General features: G+C 33.2%; 1 protein-coding gene across 1 annotated transcript in view; it reads right to left on the bottom strand.

The window, feature by feature from the left end:
- LOC145246651 (centrosomal protein of 72 kDa-like) overlaps positions 1 to 18,977 on the bottom strand; it is a 78,078-nt gene that overhangs the window by 21,770 nt on the left and 37,331 nt on the right. The window contains exons 9-10 of the mRNA XM_080108355.1: positions 13,901 to 13,995; positions 5,409 to 5,575 (exon numbers count right to left, since the gene is read on the bottom strand). Of these exons, the coding sequence (XP_079964481.1) occupies positions 5,409 to 5,575; positions 13,901 to 13,995 (262 nt within the window). The remainder of the gene's footprint in view (positions 1 to 5,408; positions 5,576 to 13,900; positions 13,996 to 18,977) is intronic.

Consider the following 18,977-nt stretch of genomic DNA (forward strand, 5'->3'; position numbering starts at 1 on the left):
AAAAAATAGTTCATGCAGTTCTGCTATTTGATCATTTTTCTTAAATTTTGGCTCTTTTTATTAAATTTGACAATTTATGCATTTTTTTTGATATCCACTTATAATGCAACAACACCATAAACTACAAAATTTAAATTTGAAATATTAATAATAAAGCCGTTAAAAACCATACAACGCACATTTTTTTAAATTTTAAATAAAAAAAAAATTAGCATTGCTTCTAACAGCTTTCTTTTAATGGTTCAAATTGCTTCTAAACAATTACAATATTTATAATTGAAAACAAATCTTAGTTTCATATTCAGATTGTTAATTGACACATTCCTCTCTGGGTACAATTTAACTTTGGGAGTATGTATTGCAAAGGAGTATTAAAGCCAGGTGATAGACAGAGTCTACCTACTACTTAAGCAGTTTAGGTTTGCAAACCGATAATTTGTTTGAGTCACCAGTTCTAGGAAAGTTGTCAACCAGGACTAAGAAGGCCTTCTTTTCCTTTTTGTTTGACGCCAAGATGTACAAGATTCATAGAACAGGGTTTTCTTTCTCCTAGATGGATGACCTGACGAGATGTACAGGTCCATCAGCATCTACAGAAGTAGCCCGCACCTGGGTTCTAAACCAGGTATTTCCACACCTCTGCATAGGTAATTAGGATTAATTGAATTAGTTCTAAAGATAAGTATCTGTCAAAAAGTTATACACTTCCATGAAAAAAAAAAAAAAAAAAAAATTTAGATAAAATTGAAAGATATGGTTCCCCTCTTTTTATAAATGGAAAAGAGTGTGTGTGTGTGTGTGTGGGGGGGGGGGTAAGTCTAAAGCATGGGGTGTAAGTTTTAGATTAGTATCTATTAATTAGATTCAAAGGAGGAATAAAATATGGTCAAAAAATTAATAAATACATCTGCAGAATAGGAATAATAATATAAAGAGTTAAAGTATGATTCAAAATGAAATTAGAATTTTAGATTTTAGCTTCCATGCAAAACAAGCAACACTACATAAGAGAAAGAAACAAAGAGTATCTACTTAATATAGATATAATTTTTAATATAGATGCAAAGTATGCCTACTCAGTATCTATTCAATGTAGACGTAATATAAAATATAGGTATAAACTATAGATAATAAATGTCTATCCAATATGCGAGAAAGGTGGGCTCTCTCTACCGTGCTAGAAAGTTACTTATGTCTGAAAGTATCCTGTACTTCTACAAAGCAACCATTTGCCCATGTATGGAGTATTGTTGTCACATTTTGGCTGGTGCATCTGCTACTAATCTCTTGCTCCTGGACAGGGTTCAAAAGAGAGTTGCCAACCTGAACTATCATCTAGGTTTCAACCTCTGTCCCATTGATGAAATAATCCATCCCTTTGCCTGTTCTACAAATATTTTAATGGAGGATGCTCTGATGAACTACAAGCCATTCTACCCCCTCAACGTAAATATCTCCCGACAAGCAGCAAAATCCCACCCCTTCACAGTAGAGATCCCCAGATGTAAGAAAGTCTTCTACTCTAATAGTTTCTTCCCCAGAAGTGCTAGACTCTGTAACTCCCTTCCGGGTTCCTGTTTTCCCAACTGTACTGACATGTAGAAGTTCAAGTGTAATGTGAACAGACATCTTGCTACTCAACACCCTACATAGTATCCCTGCAACTTATGTCCTCGAGAGTAGACCCCTACATCAAAGTGGCACTGTACCTTGTTTAGAGTGAAAATGGATTAAAAAACATATATATATAAACTATCCACTTAAATAAATTATTTTCCTTCTAAAGTTTCATCAGCCATGACTGGATAGAGGTGCTAAGTAAAATGCAATTGTATTTTTCGGTTGCCCACACTAAGGATTGAACCTTCAAAATTCTCAAGTTTGACGCGATAAACCTGAAGAAGGTCGGAGGTTACATCAACTGAAATGTTGTGAAAATGACGCTCAAGATGAGAACAGTAGTTCAAAGATTCCAAATAATATGAATATGAGGTTATGATTTGGTGAGTATGAAGCCAATTCACAATCATATCTTCTACTGATGAGACAAATACTAAAATCTCATTGAACAGCAATAAAACAAAGACTGTTAGATATTTATGAAAGAATGATAGTAGACATATCAGCCATAGTTTTGAATTTTTTAGATGAGGGCTGATCGTTTATATTAACTTGTTTTGATCGGACTATTCTTCTCATCTTGAGTGTTATTTGTGCAACGTTTCAAAAATTAGTACAACCCTCTTTAAAAATTTCAATGATTAAAGGGAGATAATCCCCTGTTGAACTTTAGAGTTGCTTCCCCTTTGTCAACCATAATTTTTTTTCACATTTACGAAATCATGGTTAAGAAACAAAAAACCACACCAAGAATACAAAACCATTTACGGAGCTACAACTTTTATCCTTTCTTTTCCAAGATAATAACCAACATGCCAGACAAAGATCGAAGGCAACACTGACTGAAACGTTGCACAAATAACACTCAAAATGAGAACAATAGTCCGTTCAAAACAAGTAATATAAAAAATCAGCTGTAGTTTAGTTGTATCAAATATGGTTGGACTGCAGAAAGAGTTGTGAATTTTATTAGTGACTAGCCTGGGTGTTTGGAGGTGTGTGTTGAGCAAAAAAAAAAAAGTGGTAGTAGGTTGCCCATGCTGCAAAGAAGGAAAAGAATGTGAAAAAAAAAACATAACATCTTTGCCGTTGTGACCATCACCAAACTGGAAGTGGCGACAGTTTAAATTAAGGCTAGTCAACCGAAAAGAGGGGATGACTTTCAAAAATATCAGCAAAAACAGCGACCCCACCTCCTTGAAGAAAAGTGCCCAGTTGAGGGTGAAGGAATTAATGTTTTTAGCCAATTTTTCGATATTTGTCATCCGAAGGGTCAAGCTTCAAAGCAATACTTATCTTGTGAAAATACGTCACCTCTGTCGAATGTTTTAGGCAGACATACAAACATACATACATACATACATACATTTAAACAGACAGGTGAGATTTATCTTATAGATTCCATGCTTTCTCATGCAACTAGTTTGCTGACTTTTCTATGGATTCTTGGACAACTGCAAAATTTAGACGATTTGAATGTTCAGCATCATTTGTGCCTATATGATACATTTTCAATTAACATATAACTGCTTTACCATTGTTTCCAAATTAATATTACTCAAATAACAAGCACAAAATCATTGCTTTCTATAAAACAATATTTTCCCATGAGAAAAGAATTATCTTATCAACTTACAAAATTCTGATTTTATTCATTGTGTTTAAAATTGGCACCAGTAGCTTCATTTCAAATCTAATTTGTAAACTAATAATCTGATTTTGCTTAAATTTGGCAAATGCCTATTTGAAGGTTAGTACTTTATCAAAATTATATGAATTCTTTTAGTAATGACGGCATCTATATATCAGGTATGGGACTTATTGAGTGATGCAGTGGACTGAAGTTTATTTGTAACATATATTGTTGGATTGAAGAAATGACTGTGAATTTTATTAAAGACCAGTAGATGGTGTCCGATCTTGTCGGTCGTAAAATATACTTAAGCCAAGTACGTCCAAGGATGGAATACTGCTGCCATATCTGGGCAGGAGCTGCTAAAAACAGTCTATCCTGCCTTGACAGAGTACAAAATAGACTTCGTGGCTTAGTGAGGGATGCCCTTTTCTCTACCCTGCAACCTCTCTCTCACAGAAGAGATGTTGCGAGCCTATCCTTGTTTTATCGTTATTTCCATGGCAGGTGCAGGTCTGAACTCCAATCTCTGGTCCCCCCTCGCCAATCTTTCACGAAAAACACCCGTCTAGCTGAATCCACTGTGAAAAATTTCCCCCACTCTATATCTGTGCCTAAATCAAAACGTGGATTCCATGAACAAAACTTCTTTCTTAGAACTGCACGCCTGTGGAACTCTGTTCCATCTGCCTGCTTCCCACCTGACTACAACTTGGATGTCTTCAAGTCCAACGTTAACAAATTCCTAATGAACCGCCTCCTTAAGTAAACACTTCATCAAATCTCCACACTAACGTAATGTACTTGCAATAACCCTTATCCCTGAGTGGCTTCCGGGCCTTGATAAGTGGTGATCACTGTGAAAACAAAACAAAAAAAAAAGTATATTTTAATCCATGCAGATTTTTTATTTATTATTATAGAGCCAATTCTCTATTGAATATATATATACATATATTGTACTGATTTCAAAAGTTAAAACAAAAATGACTTGGGTGCCATCAGCTAGAATTGAAACCAAAACATTTAGCGCTCCAGTCTCGTTCCCTCATTTAGTAGGCCAGCCACGTTTGCTACCATTAGAGCTAACCCCACAAATACATAAGAAAGTTATAAAAATAAACCACTTTTAACTATGATTAGTTTATACATGTGCAAACTTTCTTTCTTAGAACTGCACGCCTGTGGAACTCTGTTCCGTCTGCCTGCTTCCCTCCGGACTACAACTTGGATGTCTTCAAGTCCAATGTTAACAAATTCCTAATGAACCGCCCCCTTAAGTAAACACTTCATCAAATCTCCACACTAACATAATGTACTTGCAATAACCCTTATCCCTGAGTGGCTTCCGGGCCTTGATAAGTGGTGATCACTGTGTAAAAAAAAAAAAAAAAAAAAAAAAAAACTAATAGAAATATCAACAAGTTCGAATGAATATTTTGCCTTTTAACTTTCTGACTTTTTTACACATTATTCATTCATCGAAACAAAGTTTTTATTCGTCATAAACCAACCTTGGTGTATGATTCCTTATTAATTTCAGTGTCATGTGAACAGTAGTTTAAGAGTTTATTGGTTAAATATTTAGACACAGAGACACACACACACAGACACATAAGTTTGTTTTATTTATATAGATTCCATGGCTAATAATGTAAACAATAAACTTATTTTATGTTTCTGGCTTTTTTAGATAAGGACCGATAATTTAGATTATTTGGATTATTTGGAGTGTTATTCTCACAATGTAACCTTCTTCAGGTGTACCCCGTTGAACTCAAGAATCTTTTTGTTGAATTTGAGAATCTGCATAGAATTTTGAACAGAATATTTTATTTAATCCATAGAAGTAGCATGTTCTTGTTCTGTCAGCCATGAACGAGTATAAATTTTAAGTAATTCACAATTGTATTCTAAGTATCGCCTGCACTGAGAATTGAACCATCAACCTCCAGAGGAATGTTACTTCCAACTGAATTTTATCAAGTAATTTATCTGTTACATTACAACTCTTTGCGTAAAGACCCGTGGTGTAATGGATTAAGTTCTACAAGACACACCTGAAGAAGTTCAGAAGTTACATCAATCGAAATATGAAAATAAAACAAGATGAGAACAATAATCCAAATAATAAAAATAATAAAAATAAACTTACTTTGTTTCGTGCTGCTTTTTCAAGCTGCTGCTGCTGTCTAAGGTGAGTGTTGTTGTTCTGTTGTTCTTCGGATTTAATCGAATCGTGGTTGCCATTATTTATAGAATCCTTATTAAAAGAATCGTTTTGTACATTGTGTTTTGGTGAAAACTGTTCCAAATGATTATCTGTGGAGACAAAAGAAAAATTATTAAATTGCATTTTATAAAGTTGAAAGGAAAATAATGCAGTTTTGTTTTTAATTATTTCATATTTTTATTTGCAGTTCAATTTGGAAATATAGGGTGTCCCACCCTTCAAATACCAACCATGGAATTGTGATAGAAGAAACTACTCACACAAACAGCAACGCATCTGTTTAGCATGTCAGGTGTGGGAATCGTGGAAAGAAAACAAATTCATATTATTTTGGATTCTTCGGAATACTGTTTTCATCTTGAGTGTTATTTGCACAATATTTCGGTCGATGTATACCAGGTGTATCTTATCGACCTAAAATTTTTTTCTGGTGAACTCGGGAATCTGTGCATGATTTTCAAAGGAAAGCCTTTATTTAATCTTCAAGTATAGCATGCTCTCGTTCCATCAACCATGACTGGGTAGAAGTCCTAAATTAACTCCTCTTTGCCCATGTTAAGAATGGCTTTCTTAAAAAAAAAAAGAGGGAAAAGCCACATTCTGAATTAACCGTCTGGCAGCCTTCACCACATTTTCTGGCTACTTATGGGAGGTGCCAATGCAAAGTTATGGACGATGCGGATGCAAAGTTATGGGAGAAAGGGTTATAAATACCAAAATAAATATAAAGCAGCACGACCTGATCCATTTCTGCAGCACCATTTAAGGGTCAGTTTATCATATTGTGATTTGCCAAAGTGGATTGAACATACAAAAGATGCCATCTTTTTTATTTTATTTACTAAAAGACCACCAATTATCAAAACCAAAGGATAAGGGTTAATGAAATGGCAAAGAACCTTCAATAATTAAGAAAGATTGATGCGATGAATTAAGCTTGAATTACTATTGGGGACAATTCATAAGAATAATCTATAGACATTGGATTTGAAGACCTTGTTGCAATTTGCATGGAAGCAGTTCCATGATAATATATTCCACAAAATCCTTATGAAGAAGCTCTATTTACAGTTCTACCTAGCGCTAGGCATACGGAAGAAAAAAAAAGAATTTCTGCTTTTTTGTTTTTATTGTAGTAATAAAACAACTTTTTGTTGTGAATGTCTTATAGTTGAGTCGAATAAAAAAAATTACAAAATTGAATTTCTGTTATCTTTTTTTTTTTTGTATTTCAATTATAATCAACACGGAAGTCAAACTGGGAAGAAAACTGACTGAACTCCTTTTTACTAACACCGTAATTCACAACAACAACAAATCTCAACTTCAATGTTTTCTGTCAGCTCTCAAACACTCAACTCTCTGTCCTCCCCGATTTGTCCTTCTTAAAACAGCTACTCCTCTCATATGCAAATAAATGTCACATATAAAAAGATCCATCTACAAACACAAGTTCTTTAATTTTTTCTTTCCATGATTCCCACACTTGACACGCCAAACATGTGTTGCTGCTTGTGTGCATAGTTTCTTCTATTACAGTAATAGCAACTTTAGCTAACAAGCAGAGTTGTTTGTGTGGAATAAATTGGATTTGAACTTGGCAAACCCAGGCCATCAGTTTGTGTCATTAACTACTTTCATCTCTTTAAATTGGAATAGTGGGGAAAATGTTTTAAAATTAAGTTTCTAAATATAGTCATCATCATCATATTGTATAAAACCAAAGATTCTATTGCTGGCGTTGGTTTCCCCAATATTTTTCTAGTTAGAATTATTTCTAGAAAGACAACGAGGATTATGGGAGGGATCACATGAAGGTTGCTAGCATCCTAAGTGAAAATGATTTTTTAGAACAAACTGGATTTGAATTTAGGATACCCAGGTCATCAGTCCATGTCGTTATCTACTAGACCATTATCATCTCCTTCTGATTATAGTAATAAATAGTGATCCATGGTGATAAGCAGTAACATTTTACATCTAAAAACAATAGGTTTACAGCTTCCAAAATTCATACTAGAATTGTCCACAAGGACCCATGGCATAACGAATAAAGTACCAGGTAAAATTAAATAGTAAGTGACACTTTTCTGGAGGTTCGCAATTCAATCCTTAGTGTGGGCCATACGAAGAATGCAACTGCAAATTACTTAAGATTTTCTACCTGGTCATGGCTGATGGAACAAAAGCATATTACTTAGACATAGACTTAGGAACTTCCACATCTTGCAACATGAGGAAGTTAAAGTATGCAATCTGAAACCAGATCCACAGAATCCCTCCAGTTTCTTACCATTGCAATAAAATCCTCACAATTGTCTGTTTCCAATTCAATTTTGGTCTTCTTATTCTTTTTCTATTAGGGTTTTATTGAAGTATTTAGTTGGCCAAGCTTACAGTGTATCCAAAGGAGTCTAGATATCGTTTTTATATTATTAATGATGCTATCTGCTGGTAAGTGCGATCACTGACTTCTTAGTTGGTGATTCAATCGTTTCATTTAATCCCAAGAATCTTTCTAAGACACTTGGAATCAAACGAATCTAATTTCTTCTCTTGGTTGATTTTGAGATGCCAAGTTTCATTTCCATTTAGCAGTGTGAGCAAGATGTTGCTGCTATAAAATTTAATTTAGATTTTAGGGTGATTTTTTTTTTGTTTGTTTCTTCAAATCTTGCAGAGCTGATTAAATGCTGATGAAGCCTTATCTTTCCTGCACTATAACTAATATTCCATACTGCTTTCTACATACATGGATTAAATAAAGGGTTTTGTTTGAAATTTTATGCAGATTCCTAAGTTTAACAGAAAGACTTCTGAGTTGGACAACATACACCTGAGGAAGGTAGAAGATTACATTGGTTGAAACGTTGTGAAAATAACACTCAAGATGAGAACAATAGTTCAAATAATCCAAATAATACAAGCGGGACAAAATGTTTTAAATTCATGTGTTTCCTCAATGAACACTGAAGGTGTTAAGTTCTGTGCACATAAAATTATTTTGGTTGCCATCACAATCCATAATATATATATATATATATATATATATATATATATAAAAGTGTGCGTGTGTGTGTGTGTGTGCGTGTGTGTGTGTATGTGTGTGTACATTTCCCTACGCAATAACTCTGTCAATTTTAAGCCTACAGATTCGAAATTTGATATACAGGGTACAGGGATTTGGGAAAATCGATGTGATTGGTTTTCGGACAGAAATTTGGCGATTAGGGGGTCAAAGTTCAACGATTTGACCATTAAGAACTCTACCAAACTCCTCCTACAATTTTGGGTCTAAACACGTGAAATTTTAGATATAAATTCCTTGGACATGGATCCAACTTAATAACTTTATTTGAACCCTAAACAATAAATTTTAAGGGGTCATAATAGGGGTCAAAGTTAAAAAAAATGACCGTTTTTTTTTTTTTGTTTTGTTTTGCTCAGCATACACCTTAAAACACCCGGGCAACGCCGGGCTGAAATGCTAGTATATATATATATATATATATATATATATATATATACTAGTGGGGGGCTGGCTTTGCTCAGGCATAAGATATGCTTAAATATGATATTTTAATTCGTCCAGATTTTGTATATATTATTATAGAGTCGTGATTTCAAAAGTAAAAAAATTATTTAGGTGCTATTAGCTAGAATCAAAACCGAAACTATAACAATCAAAGTTGGTGACTGTACCAACGTGACACACATAATATAAACCGATTAAAAATTAAAAATTAAAAATAAACTAAGATGAATGTACAAAATATTTAACGATTTTTTGCAGTTTTAACCCATTTTTGACGCCTTGAAAACAATTTTAACCAGTTAAAGACCCATAAAAGAACAGCCAGTAAAAAAATCCAATCATTTGAGGCCCCTAGTGCTGCTCTGTGATTTTTAGTTTCAGAGGAGATAGAGTTTGAAAATATGGAGACAGACAGACAGACATATAGCCGTTTATATATTAGATATATATATATATATATATATATATATATAGTCTTTGAAGTTTTTAACCTTTAAAACTATACAAAAAAAATATTTTTTATCATTCGTTAGAAAACCATCTAGTCAGTGAGTCATTTAATCACCTGCAATCACTGCATCAACTCGCTCTCGAATTTACTATAATACCAATAATTTATTTTTCAAGGGATCATCAGTTGTTTACCATGAAACACTGTTTCAGGGATTTAAAAGCAAAACAGTATATATATATATATATATATATATAAGAATATATATTACGGAAATGGAATCATGTCTTTTCTAGGGAGACAATTTTATCATTCCACCCTGTATAAAATGTTTGAACAAGTACAAATTGGAAATATGTCCACATAATTGCATTAACTTCATACAACAACAAGAATTAGTTACAATTAGCTAATGTCTTCCCTAATTTTTTGCAAGGCACTACCAGAAGTGATGACAAGGCAAATCAGTTCCTTCACTTTTTTTTTATTATTCAGTATTTGTATTTTGAAACGATTTATTGAAATAAAATATAAAAAAGGACATTACTGAAAAGTATACAATAAAAATTTACAAATAACACAGTCTTTATTTGCACTTTTAATAACAAAATTAAAACAAATAGAAGTTTTTATTTTATTTGAAACTAGCAAGGGTACCCGGCGTTGCCCGGGTGTTTGTAGGTGTGTGTGGTGTTAAATAAAAAAGAACTCGGGGGTGGGGAGTAGGATCGAACCCGAAGCCCTGAGGCGAAGTTTGAAAATAAAATCAGCCAGCCAGAATGAGTTAGTGAAAGATGTTTGAATTTATTTAAGAACGAAATTGACAGGTGCGCGGCCGGAAGTCGTCGAGCGTTACGACAACAACGACGTAGGTTTGTTTGTTATAAGCGAAGTAAAATAAGAAAATAACGTTAACACTTCAGCGGGAAAAAAAAACACAAAAAACCTAATGTAAGGCAAACGAACGATGAAAACAGAAAACGAACACGTGAAAAATGGCTTCAATAAGCCTGTTTCGATATCAAAATTTAAAAAATCGGTGGGTACCCGGGTGTATTTGGGTGTCGCTAATAATAAGCGAAGTAAAAAAAAAAAAAAAAAGCAGAAAAACGAAACACTGGTTCAATATTTAAATTTAAAAAATCAAAAAAAAAAAAAAAAAAATACATCTCACACCACGATTCGGACCCAACCAAGGCCTTAACCAACTTAGCTAATGCGACGTACATGAAGTTTGTTCGGTTTTTCAACTATTTAAAGTAAATCAGGTCACGACATCATCCAACGCATGCGTAGAATCGGTCATTGTCACGAGAGGACCGTTTTTGTTGACCCCCACCCCCCGGTGGGTAAAAGTTAATTTTTTTTGCCAATTTTTCAATATTTTTTGAGCAAAGGATGGAGCTTCAATATGATACTGAGTTTGTGAATTTTCGTCGCGTCTGTCGAAAGTTTTTAGCAGACATCCAAACATACACACAAACATACACACATTTTCGCTTTTATATATATAGATTTTACAAAAAATATATGTTATATAAAATTTTTATTTGAATTTTTATAATAAATAAATGTTTATGAAAGTATAAAAAAAAAAAGGATTGAAAAAAGTGTTTTCAATAATATATTGAAAAGATATACGCATGAGAGAAAAAAACAGAGAATCAGATTTGCATTGTAACTGATTCCAGTGGCACTCCATGGAAAATTAGGGAAGACATTAGCTGACTATAACTAATTGTGCCCTCTCGACAGAAATACACTCGACAAACCTGACAAGCAGCAAAATCCCACCCCTATACAGTCGAAATCCCTAGATGTAAGAAAGTCTTCTACTTTAATAGTTTCTTCCCTAGGACTGCTAGACTTTAGAATTCCCTTCCGGGTCCTTGCTTCCCTGATTGTATTAACATGCAAAAGTTTAAGTGTAATGTAAACAAACATCTTGCTGCTCAACTCCCTACATAGTACCTCTACAAGCTATGTCCAAGATAGAAGCCCCCTACAGCAAAGTGGCACTGTGCCTTGTTTGGGATAAAAATGCAATAAAAAATAAATTTCTTATTGTTGTATGAAGTTAATACAAATATTTACAGTTGTTGGTTGTTTTTGTTTTACGGCATATCAACCCTTTCCAGATTATTTAATGCTGAATCCAGTGATTTTAAATAAAAAATTTTTAATAGAATATATTTGTTTTTTTTTTCAAGTCGATTTCTATTTAACCCATAGTTAGGACCCTAACAGGTACTACCACTTTGGATCAGAGTGGATCTGGGAGCAATGGCAATTAAAGGGTGACTCCACACTCCTCAAAGCCCGCAAGCTGGGGCCTCACCATTGGATATAGTTTAAGGTCATATCCAGGACCAATATTTACAGACATATTTTCATATACTTGTTCAAATATTTTATGTCAGTGTGATGCATTGCACATAGATTTAATTAATCTTAATTGAATTACGTTTTCTTCAATTGTCACTTGTTCTTGTCCGAGAGTTTTTAAAATTAAAAATATCTACTTGCTTTTCGTAGATCTTTTAGATATTTTATAATTGGTTCGTCATTTTCTTGTCTCATAGACATAAACTTCATTCTTTCTGTTACAACCAACCTTTTCTTGGTTCTAATATTTCTTCTTATGATCTGATTTAATTTTTCAAAAGTCAGATTTTAAAGGTTTGTGGGATATGTCATGTGATAGGGGATATCATGGATGTTATGTGATACTTTCATTATGAAATCACATTCAGTTGTAGTCAAAAATAAATTCATTATTTAATTTTCTCTTCTTGTTTTTTTTTTGTTTTTGTCTTCTGTTTTAGTTCTTGTGCTTGCAGTAAAACATGGCACCAGGTATTGACAAAGTTGGAATTATCAAGAAACAATTAAAAACCTAGGAGCAACGGCATTGTTGTGAAGTATGAAGTAAAACCACTTTTACTTCCTGTCTGGCTTGTCCTCTTTCTCACTTGGATCTCAGTAAGAATGAACAAAATCTTAACGGTCAGTGTCAAAGGTTATGAAAGGGGGGGGGGAGGATTAAACATTAACAGTGTACTATTTTTGTTTCCACAGATGCAATGACATCACATTTAGTTGTAGTTAAAAATAGATCTATTATTTGATTTTCTTGTCTTGTTTTCTTACTGTCTTTTAACTTTTTAGCTCTTGCACTGACAGCAAAACATGGTTGACAAAGTTGCAACCCTCGAGAGACAGTTGAAAACCTATGAACAACACCATTGTTATAAAGTGTAAAGTTAACCTATTTTTTTTATTACATTTTCACCCCAAACAAGTCACATTGCCACTTTGATGTAGGGGGCTACTATCAGGGAAATAAGCTACAGAAGTACTATGTAGGGAGTTGGGCAGCAAGATGTCGGTTCACATGACACTTGAACTTCTGCATGTCAGTACAGTTGGGGAAACAGGGACCTGGAAGGGAATTCTGAAGTCTAGCAGTTCTGGGGAAGAAACTACTTGAGTAGAAGGCTCTCTTACATCTAGGGATCTCTACTGTGAAGGGGTGGAATTTATCTGCTTGTCGGGTTTGTCGGGGGTATTTACGTCAAGGGGGTACAAGTGTATTGCAGTTCGTCGGAGCATTCACCATTAAAGTACTTGTAGAACAGGTAGAGGGATGCAACATTTCGTCAATGGGACAGAGGCTGAAGCTCAGATGACAGTTCAGGACCTATCAGGTTGGTGACTCTCTTTTGAACCTTGTCTAGGAGCGAAAGACTAGTAGCAGATGCACCAGCCCAAATATGACAACAATACTCCATACATGGGCGAATGGTGGCCTTACAGAGGTACAGGATACTTCTGGGTGTTAGTAGCTTTCTAGCACAGTAGAAAGAACCTACCTTCTTCGCAGTGGTCCTGGCAATGCTCTCAATGTAATTGTTCCAACTCAGTAAACCTAGTAAAGCTTTTCTAATTCTGTTCTTAGAAATGGGAGAATTATACTTTCCTACTCATATGCTAATTAGGCTTAGTAAATAGTTAGTATAACTACATTTATATTAATAGTTGAAATAAAATAATAAATCATGTTGTTATCCATTGAAACTTGGAAGCATAGAAGATAGAAAGTCATTTCTGGCTTTCAGTCTTAGCAAATCCTCCTGCATTAAATGATCGAAAATTGTTAAAGTTAATTATACACAATAATTTTAAATTCTAAAACAACATTACCTTAGCAAAATTAACAATTCTGTTTAAGTAATAATTCAATGTCCAAACAATACCATAATAATTAAATTTAACTTTCAAAAGACTAAAAAAATAATAATTTGGTAAAAAAGAACAAACAAGTCTAGAAAAAAAAGTAAAAGAAAAATGAAAGTAAAAAAGACTCCTGGACAACACCGAGTAGGATCAGCTATTATAAAATAATAATTGAAAAAGTGCATTTCTTACCAGGACATGGTGTGTAATGTGAATGGCCTGTATATTTTGTATATGCCTGGTACTCTTCTTCATGTGTGATAGGTAATGAGACTTGGGGCTGAACTCTAAAAAAATAATTAAAAACAAAAAAACGATATAGTTACATCAGCATTCCATCCACAAATTCACGATTAATATACTAACATCTACAAATTCACAAGTAATATACTCACATTCACAAATTCATGATTAATATACTAACATCTACAAATTCACAAGTAATACACTCACATTCACGAATTCATGATTAATATACTAACATCTACAAATTCACAAGTAATATACTCACATTCACAAATTCATGATTAATATGCTCACAAACGCATTCAAACTTACTCTCATTGTCAGTAATAAAGTGTCGATTTTCATCATGAGTATTATTTTCACAATATTTCTGAAAAGATCCATGGTGGAGTGGCTAGAGTACTTGGTAAAATTCAGTTGTTCAATCCTCAGTGCAGGTAACACTCAAAAATACAATTGTGAATAATAAACACTCAAGATGAGAACAGTAGTTTGAAGTATTTAGATAATATAAAAAAATCAATCCTCATCTCAAAAATTCCGAAATGTAGTATTAGTTTTGTTTTAAAATACATTCAGGTGTCATATTCCATGCACATAGTGGTGTTTTTTAGCTGATTTGGATTCATATTACACTTTTCAGTTTAGTTTATCTTTATAGTTTGTTTGTTTTATTTTTTTGGGGAGGGGGGGGGGAGGCTGGTTTCCTGTCCAGAAAAACCAAGAGAAGTTTTTGCAGCTTTGTTATTCCAGAGATGTGAGCCGCCAACAGTGCAATAAACTGAAATCAAGATGAATTTCCCCACATGGTAGGCTATGGTTCCTGTGCATGTGTTTATGGAGAGTAGTACAAAAACTGGTACTTCTGCACTTTAGTGCCCATTTTTCTGTGAGTCTAGCCCGACAGAAACCGCCAGATTATAATGAGTGAAAGAAGTTCTCAAAAAAAAACAAAAAAAAAAAATCAAAATAAACCTACCGTAATAAATTCATAAATTTTACAGTTTTATTTATATTTTTTTCTGACAACTGTGTTTTTTTGTTCCCTTTTTTTGGTGGGAGTAATAAAAGTTTTGTTTCTTTGAACTAGTGAACAAAGATATTTTTTGTTTTGTTTGTTTAGGAAAAGTTATTTTGCTATTGCAATCATTGAATTAATGAAAAAGTATTTATACATTTTTTTTTGTGTTGGGGATAGATAAATATTCTTTGTTAAATATTTTTTTCAATGAAACAGGTGTACTTTTTTTTTGGTATTTGCCGGGAATTCCTAAGGAAATAATCTTGGCAAATATCCCTCAAGAAGTTTTTCCAATTGGTGAGAGTGTGATCCGACCTGATCTGAAACCATCGGTTACGCTTCATTATTTCAAGATGCATTTTCAATGACGTTTTGCACCTTCTCTACGTTGCCAGCAGCTGGTTTTCCTGACAAAACGCAAGGACCGTTTCTGGAGATTTATAAATAAATTCCAGCCTGGAATAATTCATTTTCCTTATTATTGCTTATGATATTCTTCCCTTTCTTTTCTTTTCCTGTTAAACTCTTTCCTTTCTTTTTTTTTTTCTTCCAAATTTTTACCGTCTGCTAGTTCATGTCTCATTTTGCTCACTAATTATAATCTGACAATTTCTGCCATTTGCCGGGTGTTGCCAAACGAGACTCACGGAAAAACGGTCACTAAAGTGCAGAAGTACCCAAAAACTAACAAGTAAAAAGAACTTGGATGATGGGTGCTTGTGCATTATAATTAGACAGCGCTTTACAGACAAACTTATCTTTAGTTGACCTTTGTCAAGTAAATATTTTCGTTTACTAGCCAAATAGAAAAGTTACTAGGCAAACCCACATGATTTTTAGAATATGACATCTTAGTTCTGTGACGAGTATGTACATCATAAAGATTTTCTGTGTTTTTTTTGTTTTTTTTTGATAAGTGTAATTCTAAATATACAACAAATTTTATGTTGATACTTGAAGGTATAAACATTTTAATTTCTTCAGATATTTTTTTAAAACAGCCTTTGTTAAAAAAAAGAGTACATTGTTCTATTAAACTTTTATTGTTTAAATAATTTAACTTTGTTCGTTTTATATATATATATATATATATATATATATATATATATATATATATATATAAAAGTTGAAAAAGTTATTTTCTTTCAGTAGTGAGCTTTGGAAGATTGTCGGTGAAAGAAATATAATCGCCAAAAAGATAAGCGTTTCATTACTTCTAGCCGCCACTTTGAAAAATCATTCACCAATGCAACGGTTTCACTCGCAATGTAGAGCCCTGTTAGATATAAAAAAATGCATTTCTAGCAAAAATCACTATTGTGTAATTATGCACCTTAGATTAAAGACTCTTTTTTGGACCGTGTCTAAGACTAAGAGTGATATCCGAATGCATTATGGAGTTGATGCAAGAGGTGGTATGCTATTCATGGTAGAACTACCTAAGATGCTGAGTGTGTAAGGTATCCGTAATTTCACCAATACTTATTTCTAATAAAGCATAATTTATAAGTTGTTTTTTTCTTCCAATCTGAAACCGAACATCCACATGAGCACTGCATGATCTGTATGCCAATGCTGTTGCAGATCAGAATAGTTTTTAATATCACTGCCATGTAACATTACAAAGGTTAAAAAGACTTTGTTCTGAACCTTAAAGAAAATAAATGTAGGTGCAAGGACTGACAGCAGCTTTCTAAAGCTTCCCCCATGCAATACAACAGCAAACGTGAGTCTCAGCTTGACAATCAATTGGGTAAACATAGCTTTGACATCTATGTGATATTATTCAATATCACTGCTATATATATATACTTTTTATTTATTTTGCATAAGCATATCTTGCTACACATTCATGGGTATGTTTTGATCAGCCAGTAAAAAGTAACTAGAGACCTCTTCAGACGATGTAGCTTATACAAAAGTAGAGTTCGTAATGAAAATTTGAAAAAAGTTTATAGCAGATAAGGAGGGCAATCACATGATGTTCAAAGACAAAATAAATTAACAGTATTTAAAAAAGTAAAAATTGAAAAAAAAGGTAAAAAGAAAAGAAATAAAAATAAAAATTAATAATAATAATAATAATAATAATAATAATAATAATAAAAATGAATAATAATGAAATGATAAAAATTAATAATGATAATAATAAAAATGAATAATAATAATAATAATAATGAATAATAATAATAAAATGAATAATAATAATAATAGTAAAAGTGAATAATAAAAATGAATAATAATAACAATAATAATAATGAATAATAAAAATGATTAATAATAATAATAATAATAATAATAATTCTGAGAAGAGTGTGGATGTTTTTCGCCTTATGCCTCGTTATTTTGCTGATCCAAAAATGCGAAAACTGTTTGGCGACACTTTCTCCTTCAACAAAAATGAAGAAAAAAACAAGAAAATACTTTTGTAGCTTACATTTTATTGCGATGGAATGCACACTCAACGTTACATATACAGTTAGCTCCACAGTCCTTGCTGGAAGGAGATAAAAGCATAACATTCACTCACCTCGATCTCTATTGATTTCCTTCAATCTCTCTCGATCAGTGATCGTAATTCTGAAAACTGTCCAAAATACCATAAATCTTTAGATCCTCACAAACTTGAAATTATCAAAATAATCATATTCACCTCCCAACTCAAACTCTACCCACACATCTCTCTCGACCTATGGCTCATTACAATCTAGAACAGTATGGATACTTTTCACCATATTTGGTGATCCCAAAATGTAAAAGCTGTTTGGAGACACATTTTCCTTCAGAAAATTGAAGAGTCGAAACAAGAAAGTTCTTTTTTCTTGTAGCTTATATTTCATTATGATAGAATGCCAAGATTCTTTGGACACACCTAGCTTTACCTATAAGTTAACTCCCTAACCCCTGCTGGAAGGAACAAAAATTGGATTATTCCCCTTGATCTTGACGTTAGCTCTGTTGGTTTCCTCTCACCTGGATTCTCTCTCAATCGGTGACCGTCTGAAAATCGCTTTTCTTTACACATTCCTCCATACACCATAAATTAAATAACAAACAATAAATGTTTATATTCCTTTTTTCCTCCAAAACTTGAAATTATCAAAATAACCACAGTCACATTTCAAACTCGATCTTTATCCACACATCTCTCCTAACCTAGATCTCATGGTAATCTAGATTATAAATCCTATTCATTATCCTAATTCTATTATCATTCCGAGTGGTCTTGTTACATCTTAGGATTAATCGGTTATAGGTTCCGGTTCCTTGTGACACATTTGGCAAATGCAAACTAAATGTGATGCGTCAACCTGAGCTGTGCAAATGAAGCTGGGTACAATGAAATTGCTCCGAAGAAAAATCTAGGGAAGGATGGACCTCTACTTATTTCTAATTACAATCTATTATGTTAGAATTTATAAAAATCGCTGCCATGGAAAAAAAAAAAAAAATCTGTTTAGTTATTAAAAATAGTAATATATTACTAAATGAGAAGTCATTTCCATAAAAATCCAGTTAGTATAATGCATCTAAAATTGAGAAAAGTATCATTCTTATCTAAAAACAACATCAGGTAAAATTTGGTAGCCATATTGTTTTTCTTTGGATTCTTCACATAAGAGTAACACTTTTCAAGCACCCTTTTCTCAATTTTAGATGCATTTTGCATTCGTCTATGATAGCGATCTTTATAAATTGCTCAATCTAGATCATAAATCCTATTCACTACTTTGATTCTCCTATCATCCTGGTTGATCTTGTTACATCTTAGGATCAGTCTGTTGTGTTTGGGTCACTTGTGTCATATTTGACAAATGCAAACCAAATGTAAGGCATCAACCTAAGCTGTGTAAATGAAGTTGGGTACAATAAAACTGTTCACAAGCTGTTGAGTTAAAAGACTTAGGGAAGGAAGGATGTTGACAACCGTAGGTGGTTATTCATCATCCAGTATAACTATGAAGAAAGACTTTGGGACCATTTATGATATGTAAAATGAAA

The sequence above is a fragment of the Euprymna scolopes genome, chromosome 24 (genome assembly GCF_053919585.1).
Source record: "Euprymna scolopes isolate OS-2025 chromosome 24, ASM5391958v1, whole genome shotgun sequence".
NCBI classification, from domain to species: domain Eukaryota; kingdom Metazoa; phylum Mollusca; class Cephalopoda; order Sepiida; family Sepiolidae; genus Euprymna; species Euprymna scolopes.